This window comes from Sinocyclocheilus grahami, unplaced genomic scaffold, assembly GCF_001515645.1.
Source record: "Sinocyclocheilus grahami isolate Dianchi unplaced genomic scaffold, SAMN03320097.WGS_v1.1 scaffold574.1, whole genome shotgun sequence".
Lineage (NCBI taxonomy): Eukaryota > Metazoa > Chordata > Actinopteri > Cypriniformes > Cyprinidae > Sinocyclocheilus > Sinocyclocheilus grahami.
In genome coordinates, this window is record NW_015505753.1 from 226,885 (window position 1) to 236,892 (window position 10,008).

Consider the following 10,008-nt stretch of genomic DNA (forward strand, 5'->3'; position numbering starts at 1 on the left):
GGGACATGTTGGAATGGTTGGATGCTCGTGGGGTGATGTTAGGACTGCTGTGGGTGGAGCTCTCAGAGCGGGTATGGGCTGCCTCTAGGAAGTCAGTGTCAGGAGGCAGATCACTGGGTGGCTGGAAAATGAGCTGCTGCCGCTGCAGGAGCTGCAGCTTTTCCTCCATCTGCTGCTGAAATTGCAGGTGTTGCAACTGCTGCTGCTTGTGGACACTCTGATCAAAACACAACACACCACAATTCTCTCAGAGAGTTGACCGAAGAGACCGAACAGAAGAGACACTTTTCAACCAAAGATTTATAAATTTAGCATTATTTTCAATTAATAACCTTACTTTTTGCCTAGACAGAACAGTAAAGAAAGGCTATATTAGTCAAAGATGTAGAATGGGTGTGGGGCATTTTGCAAGCACACAACCTCCCTAAATGCCAACCAATTGGCAAATTCAAAAATAGATTAAACTGTAATGCCAATTATTGTGATTCTCATTTTGCTGACAGCCCTAACCTGTGTCCTCGTGCTCATTAGCTGAATATCCCATCTCAGACTGGGACAAGTTGGAATGGTTGGATGCTCGTGGGGTGTGGCAAATATCTTTTCTGTCTTGTCCTTCCTTGACATTTGTTCCTTCTCCCCCACTTCTTACCCTTTACCCATCATTCCGTTCACTCAATTAACTCACTATAATCACACAATATTGTGTGAATACAAGTTATTTTCATTTTGGTTAGCTTTGCTTTTACTCTGACTTTTACTAAGATAAATAACTCTAGTAGATTAAGTGCACGAACATGATCCATCTAAAAACTAGAAACTGTGTTTGTAGGAAGAGTAAGGCATGTCAGCTGGGATTCTAAGTCTCTGATTAACTGCTTGACTTTCATTATCTTATTATATGTTTGTCTTCACTTTAGAGGGCTAGATTATAGACATTCAGCTTGGAAAATCATTCAGTCTTAGAGTGATGGTGAGAGTAAAACTCACCTCAATTAACAAATTTAGAGTGTTTACCTTGGGGTAGGTGATGATGAAGGCCACCCAGCCGGCCAGAAGGAAAGTGCAGAAGATGATGGTGGCCATGTCCTTCAGCATGGAGTCCACTGGAGTCTCCACACGTGGGACACGGTCAGGTTTCTCCTGTAGGGATGACACAGGTGGAGGCAGAGGACTGTTGTCTTCCATTCCACTCTCATTTACTTTCTGGAAGAAAGCAGAACATGCTTTGATATGGCAATAAACACAAATACAAACAAAGATTTTTAGCAATTTAATTGCATATACAGATAATCAAGCATTCAATAAAATTCAGCTTATAAAAAAAATGTCAAATCTGTACAGCATGACAGCTGCATCCTCATGCTCATTAGCTGAATGTCCCATCTCAGACTGGGACATGTTGGAATGGTTGGATGCTCGTGGGGTGATGTTAGGACTGCTGTGGGTGGAGCTCTCAGAGCGGGTATGGGCTGCCTCTAGGAAGTCAGTGTCAGGAGGCAGATCACTGGGTGGCTGGAAAATGAGCTGCTGCCGCTGCAGGAGCTGCAGCTTTTCCTCCATCTGCTGCTGAAATTGCAGGTGTTGCAACTGCTGCTGCTTGTGGACACTCTGATCAAAACACAACACACCACAATTCTCTCAGAGAGTTGACCGAAGAGACCGAACAGAAGAGACACTTTTCAACCAAAGATTTATAAATTTAGCATTATTTTCAATTAATAACCTTACTTTTTGCCTAGACAGAACAGTAAAGAAAGGCTATATTAGTCAAAGATGTAGAATGGGTGTGGGGCATTTTGCAAGCACACAACCTCCCTAAATGCCAACCAATTGGCAAATTCAAAAATAGATTAAACTGTAATGCCAATTATTGTGATTCTCATTTTGCTGACAGCCCTAACCTGTGTCCTCGTGCTCATTAGCTGAATATCCCATCTCAGACTGGGACAAGTTGGAATGGTTGGATGCTCGTGGGGTGTGGCAAATATCTTTTCTGTCTTGTCCTTCCTTGACATTTGTTCCTTCTCCCCCACTTCTTACCCTTTACCCATCATTCCGTTCACTCAATTAACTCACTATAATCACACAATATTGTGTGAATACAAGTTATTTTCATTTTGGTTAGCTTTGCTTTTACTCTGACTTTTACTAAGATAAATAACTCTAGTAGATTAAGTGCACGAACATGATCCATCTAAAAACTAGAAACTGTGTTTGTAGGAAGAGTAAGGCATGTCAGCTGGGATTCTAAGTCTCTGATTAACTGCTTGACTTTCATTATCTTATTATATGTTTGTCTTCACTTTAGAGGGCTATAGGCATTCAGCTTGGAAAATCATTCAGTCTTAGAGTGATGGTGAGAGTAAAACTCACCTCAATTAACAAATTTAGAGTGTTTACCTTGGGGTAGGTGATGATGAAGGCCACCCAGCCGGCCAGAAGGAAAGTGCAGAAGATGATGGTGGCCATGTCCTTCAGCATGGAGTCCACTGGAGTCTCCACACGTGGGACACGGTCAGGTTTCTCCTGTAGGGATGACACAGGTGGAGGCAGAGGACTGTTGTCTTCCATTCCACTCTCATTTACTTTCTGGAAGAAAGCAGAACATGCTTTGATATGGCAATAAACACAAATACAAACAAAGATTTTTAGCAATTTAATTGCATATACAGATAATCAAGCATTCAATAAAATTCAGCTTATAAAAAAAATGTCAAATCTGTACAGCATGACAGCTGTATTACAGATTCTTTTGCCGTCCTTGTGATGAACATGGCAAACATTTTCTGGGTCCATCTTTGTACGTTTTGTTTCACAGTCAAGGAATGAATGAATGATGCGGGAAGTGCTTCCATATTAAAAATTTGGTGGTTCTTTACCTTACAATAAAAATCCGAGGGACAGTTGGGTACTTTACCAATGCTGTCATGAATTCATGAATGCATTACATCACACAGTGGTGTGCACTGTGTGATTTAATGCAAAAACTTGAAACAGAAGATGCTGCCCTCTCATCATTCCCTGCGTTGTTGGACATTTTCAACCCTAACCCTAAAAAAACCTTGAGGGGACAAGCATTTCACCCAACTTTAACACTCTTGTGCACCTGTGGTGGATTTTGTAGAGACAAGTTGAGCAATGCTCCCCACTAAATATCAGGACATTTAAGGAGGTCATTCTTCAGGAGTTAAACATGATAGATTTGACAACTGATGTGTCATGAATTTTTACACTCCATGCCAAGAAGGGTCAGACTAATATACTTAGTTATGGAGTACATTAAGTACTAGAATTTTACACATTTGTTGAATTTGATCAAGGATGTACTCATTTCTGCAACCCTTCATTTAAAAAAAAAATGGCAATATCAAAACATGCTCTAATCTCAATTAGAGCGGGAATGATGGCTACATTCCCAATAAGGCCATGGAGCTAATTTCTTGATTGATGACACTATATGGAACATTTCCACAGTTCTGACCAATGAAAGTCAATGTAACTTGTGTAAATACATTTTGGTACACTTTGAAATGTTGTGGAAACAAACCAAATAGAGATGCAAATGCAACATTGTAACACTAAGTCCGTGTTTCACAACAAAGCAAACAATCTACAGGTCTGAAAATACAATAAGTCACTTAGAATAATTTACACTGATCAGACAAAACATTAAAACTACTGACAGTTGAACAACATTGATCATTTTATTAAATACTGTCAAACAGTTGAATATAGCAGGCAGCAAGTGAACAGCCAGTTCCTGACTTTCATGTGTCGAAAGCAGAAAAAATGGGCAAGGGAAAAATCTGAGCGACTCTGACAAGGGCCAAATAGTGATTGCTAGACGACTGGGTGAGAGCATCTCCAAAATGGTAAGTCTTGTATGGTGTTCCCCGTATACAGTGCTTAGTACCTACCAAAAGAGAAGCAACGAAGGATAACCAGTGAACCGGTGCCATGCACATGGGGAGTGAAGACTATCCTGTTTGGTCTGATCACAAACAATAGCTACTGTAGCTCAAATTGCTGAAAAACGTAATGCTAGCCATTAAAGAAAGTTGTAAAAATTAACAGTTCATCGCAGTTTGCTGCATATGGGGCTGCACAGTCACAGACCGGTCAGAGTCCCATGATGACCCCTACAAAGAGCCTACAATGGGCACATGAGCATCAGACCACGGACACCCCTTCTTGGCAATGGCGTTGTCTGGTGGCAGTGGCCTCTTTCAGCAGAAAGCACCCTGCAACAGTGCAAAGACTGCTGAGGAATGGTTACAGGAACAAAGGACAAAGAGTTCAAGGTATTGCCTTGGCCTCCGAATTCCCCAGATCTCAATCTGTTTGAGCAATTGTGGGATGTGCTGGATCAACAAATCCCATCCATGGAGGCCCCACCACACAACCTTTAGAAATTAGAGGACCTGCTGCTAACGAACCACAGGACACGTTCAGAGATCTTGTTGAGGCCTTGCCTCAACGCATCACAGCTGTTTTGGCAACACAAGGGGGATCTATACAATATCTGGCAGGTGATTTTAATGTTGTTGTCGATCACTGTATTTCCACAAAGTGTCATGTGCTTTTTCCAAATCATGTTACCACATGCTCTTTTCAATCAAACCAATAACCATAATAATAATAATAATTCTCTAATAAGGTGGTCTAAAAGGCTCCTTCCTCTTTTAAAACGCATTGTGAAAGTCATTGATTTGGTGATCAGACTTCAGAAATGGCTATTATTTACCATCCTCTCCATGTTATACACATTGCAAATTGTTAAAGCTATTACATAATATTATCCACACAGCAGTGCTACTGAGTGTGTTAACTTATCGTTTTTACCTCTTCAATGGTCTTCTCTGTGGCAGGGGGTATAACGTTGATATGTTGGCGAGGGATGCTCTCTGGAAATTTTTCCAGAATTTTAGTATGAGCATCTGGCGGTGTCTCGTGGTGACCTGCAGAAGAGAAACATTACCTTTGAGCATAATGTTCATACCTTAGTAAACATGAGGCAACATACAGGTGCATCTCAATAAATTAGAATGTCATGGAAAAGTTCATTTCAGTAATTCAACTCAAATTGTGAAAATTGTGTATTAAATAAATTCAATGCACACAGACTGAAGTAGTTTAAGTCTTTGGTTCTTTTAATTGTGATGATTTTGGCTCACATTTAACAAAAACCCACCAATTCACTATCTCAACAAATTAGAATATGGTGACATGCCAATCAGCTAATCAACACAAAACACCTGCAAAGGTTTCCTGAGCCTTCAAAATGGTCTCTCAGTTTGGTCCACTAGGCTACACAATCATGGGGAAGAATGCTGATCTGACAGTTGTTCAGAAGACAATCATTGACACCCTTCACAAGGAGGGTAAGCCACAAACATTAATTGCCAAAGAAGCTGGCTGTTCACAGAGTGCTGTATCCAAGCATGTTAACAGAAAGTTGAGTGGAAGGAAAAAGTGTGGAAGAAAAAGATGCACAACCAACCGAAATAACCGCAGCCTTATGAGGATTGTCAAATCGATTCAAGAATTTGAGTGAACTTCACAAGGAATGGACTGAGGCTGGGGTCAAGGCATCAAGAGCCACCACACACAGACGTGTCAAGGAATTTGGCTACAGTTGTCGTATTCCTCTTGTTAAGCCACTCCTGAACCACAGACAACATCAGAGGCATCTTACCTGGGCTAAGGAGAAGAAGAACTGGACTGTTGCCCAGTGGTCCAAAGTCCTCTTTTCAGATGAGAGCAAGTTTTGTATTTCATTTGGAAACCAAGGTCCTAGAGTCTGGAGGAAGGGTGGAGAAGCTCATAGCCCAAGTTGCTTGAAGTCCAATGTTAAGTTTCCACAGTCTGTGATGATTTGGGGTGCAATGTCATCTGCTGGTGTTGGTCCATTGTGTTTTTTGAAAACCAACGTCACTGCACCCGTTTACCAAGAAATTTTGGAGCACTTCATGCTTCCTTCTGCTGACCAGCTTTTTGAAGATGCTGATTTCATTTTCCAGCAGGATTTGGCACCTGCCCACACTGCCAAAAGCACCAAAAGTTGGTTAAATGACCATGGTGTTGGTGTGCTTGACTGGCCAGCAAACTCACCAGACCTGAACCCCATAGAGAATCTATGGAGTATTGTCAAGAGGAAAATGAGAAACAAGACACCAAAAAATGCAGATGAGCTGAAGGCCACTGTCAAAGAAACCTGGGCTTCCATACCACCTCAGCAGTGCCATAAACTGATCACCTCCATGCCACGCCGAATTGAGGCAGTAATTAAAGCAAAAGGAACACCACATTTCTGCAAAACATTAAGATACATTGTGACAGTTTGTTTTGTTGTCTTCAGCAGTGTTGCCAAGTTCGCTGTTTTCCCGTGGAATTGGGCTACTTTAACACTGTTACCGCGGGTTGTTTTTCATGTCCGCGGGTTGAAGCGACCGCACTAACGTGATATTTAGCCCCTGAAATGTGAAATTTACCGGGGAATCCCCACCAAAAAAACGTGTATTTACCACCCCTCCCCTCGAAACGAGATTGGGCGAGTTTTGAGCAGCAATTGGGCGGGTTTTGTTGTGAAAACCTGGGAACCCTGGTCTTCAGGCTGGGACAGAAGTGGAGATATTTTACAACTGCAATAAAATGTCTCCACTAGTGGGCAAGAGTTGCTCATTTTTGCATGATTCCCACAGCTTTGAGTGCAGGTATTTTTGAGTGTGCAGTAAGCGGCACCTATCAGTAGCAGCGAATTCCTCATGAAGTTGATGCGGTTTCTCTCTTTCAGTGCTGCACTGAACTTCACTGTGGTACTGGGAGTGATCACACACTCCTGCTCATCCTCCATGCTTGACTCCTGGTTACTGGGGCCCTCCAGCATGGGAAACGTCCTGCCACGAGGCTGAAATACACACATGCACACACACACTTGGTCATGAGCATGCATGCACTACAACAGCATTCTATCCCTCCTGAATCGGTACTGGGACCTTTTCAGGCCTAAAATTCTCAAAATCTGTATAAAAAAAACAAAAAAAACAACAACAAAACAAACCAAACAAATAAACAAGAACATTCTACTACATCACTGTAAATATTTTACAAAGTCAGATGTGGGATACTCCCATTTTATTTCCAACTTCCACGCATGAAGACATTGCATTGCCTAACAAACTGAAAATTATACTGGTTAATGATGTAGAAGAGAGTCACATTTATGCCATTGTCAAAGAAAAGTACAATTTAAGGTAAAAAAAAAATTTCCCCCAAATACCGTGAGATATTAATTTATAAATATTTTTTTTATTATTTTATAGCCTTTTTTTTAAAGAATTTCAATCTTTTAATCAGAACTTTATAGCCAAACAAATATATATAAAAAAGGAATTTTAAAGGGGTCCTATTATGCTTTTTCCCTTTTTCAACTTTAGTTAGTCTGTAATGTTGCTGTTTGAGCATAAAAAAGATCTGCGAAGTTACAAAGCTCAAAGTCCAATTCAAAAGGAGATATTTTATTTAACAGATATCACTTTTCAAAAACTACAATGAACGACTCGTTTGGACTACAACGCATATTTTCCGCGATTTGTGATATCACAAAGATTGACGAATGGGACTAGACCTGGTTGAGCTGCACTAGAGAAGGCAACGAGTGTTATCACTATGTCGGAGATGCTCTAGTTTTCACAAGACAGACGAACTTAGAGTGGTTACAATCAACTGGGTTTAAATCGTGCTCAAATTGATTTGATTTTGACGCAATATTTACACTGAAGCTGGCAGTGGTAAGGGGCATGTCATTTCCCGACCAGGCGCCGTGTGGTGCCAATCACAACACACACTGGCCCAGCTAACCAATCACAGCACACACTGGCACAGCTAACCAATCACAGCACATTTCGTATTTCAGAAGGCAGGCCTTCATTTGATACAGGAACTATTCGAGTCGTTCGTGCCAGACTGCGGAGAGAGGTGTTGTAATAATGTAAAATATGTGAAAAATAATGTGTTTTTCGAACAACCTAGTATGAGAGCCTGTTCTAGTATACCCCCAAAACAAAATCAAGACTTTGTAAAAGAGCATAATAGGACCCCTTCAATATACAAAATAAAAACATACTTATAGAAGAGATGAATTCAAGTCAGTGAAAGTGAGAATTGCAATTTAATACTGTTACAAATCGCATGACTACATATCTTCTTACAGGATATTATCAGGTTCCATTGAAGTCCTGTGCACGAGAGATTCTGGCATTTTTTTACTCTGTCAAGGTTATACTCCTATACAACTATGAGTTTCGGTTTATGAAACACGGCAGCTAGTTTCCAGTGCCTCATGAATCAGGTAGTGGCAGGGCTGGAAGGATGCGCTGTGACTTGGAAAGGTCATTTGCCTTGCCACAATTCTGTCTCTGAGCTCTTGAGGCAGTTCCTTTGACCTCATGATTCTCATTTGTTCTGACATGCACTGTGAGCTGTAAGGTCTTGTATAGACAGGTGTGTGGCTTTCCTAATCAAGTTCAATCAGTATAATCAAACACAGCTGGACTCGAATGAAGGTGTAGAACCATCTCAAGGCTGATCAGAAGAAATGGACAGCCCCTGAGTTAAATATATGAGTGTCACAGCAAAGGGTCTGAATACTTAGGACCATGTGATATTTCAGTTTTTCTTTTTTAATAAATCTGCAAAAATGTCAACAATTCTGTGTTTTTCTGTCAATATGGGGTGCTGTGTGTACATTAATGAGGAAAAAAATTAACAAATGATTTTAGCAAATGGCTGCAATATAACGAAGAGTGAAAAATTGAACGGGGTCTGAATACTTTCCGTACCCACTGTACATGCTCTTCTCACACGTTTGGTAGAGGTCAGTCTTACAGTAAATCTGGCTACCTGTGAGTTTGCCAGAGCCACTGTAACTTACTTGGAGAAGGTGACTGGGCAGGGCTAGATGCGTCCGTTTTGCGCAAAAGTTGAAGCCATTGATAACTTTCCACCTCCGACTACACTTTCCACTAGACAACCACGTAATCATCCAGCTTAATTCAGTTCAAGTTTTGTTCTCATCAAGTGACTGTTGGCCAAACCCTGAGGTTATAAGCGTGACTACAGTTAATCTAACCATGTAGTTCTATAAAAGTATGAGAAGACATTTTTAAAGGTTTTTAACACCACTCACCACAACAGTAACTCCATCATGCACCAGGGAGGGAGAAGCATACAGGCCAGAGGAGTGTTTCCCTACATACAACGTGGACCTGTCAGAAACCAGCCAGAAATAGCAAATTAGTCATATTTTGTTTTCAAAAGTCACATACTTTGACTATAAACATCTCGCAAAGGAACTGCTAAGTTTTATACAATGGCTAATCTTTATTCATCCAGTCTTTTACATAATGACAACAACAATCCCAGAAAGAGGTCTATAGTCATTTGTGGAGTTTGATTTTACTCGTTACTGCAATATATAAACTAAAGTGAGCTGCTCTAAACATTGTGCCACAAAGCTAGGGATGGCTACATACTAGGGCTGAAAGATTATGACAAAAATCATAATTGTCGATTATTCCCTTGAAATTGTAATTGTGATTATTAATTACGATTATCACAATTTACATTGAATGATGTTTATACCACTGTTTAATGCAACTGCATGCTGTATTTTTATATGAAAATAAACAAGCTGAAAACACTAACTGAAAAACATTTAGTGCTTTTCTATAGTATTAAGCCTCAAATGTCAACTATACATAGGATTGGTTTCTTCTTTAAATTATAAAAAAGTAAAAATTTGAATTGTATTATAATGTTATACTAAAACTAAAATTAAAATAATGGGAAAACCCTTAAGATAACATGTAGAAAGAAAAAAACGCATCTTAAGCATGCAGAATAACATAAGTGGACTTTGAACGATTAATTGCCGCTTTGAACGATTACGTAATTGTGGCATCCGTAATTGTAATCGTGATTAGAAATTCGATTAATTGTGCAGCCCTA

At 40.3% G+C, this 10,008-nt stretch overlaps 1 protein-coding gene across 1 annotated transcript in view; it reads right to left on the bottom strand.

Moving 5' to 3' along the window:
- The window catches only part of LOC107556589 (serine/threonine-protein kinase/endoribonuclease IRE1-like), a 32,598-nt gene that overhangs the window by 12,745 nt on the left and 9,845 nt on the right, over positions 1-10,008 (bottom strand). The window contains exons 9-12 of the mRNA XM_016239720.1: positions 6,742-6,907; positions 4,843-4,958; positions 2,401-2,589; positions 1,350-1,608 (exon numbers count right to left, since the gene is read on the bottom strand). Coding sequence (XP_016095206.1) covers positions 1,350-1,608; positions 2,401-2,589; positions 4,843-4,958; positions 6,742-6,907 — 730 coding nt within the window. The remainder of the gene's footprint in view (positions 1-1,349; positions 1,609-2,400; positions 2,590-4,842; positions 4,959-6,741; positions 6,908-10,008) is intronic.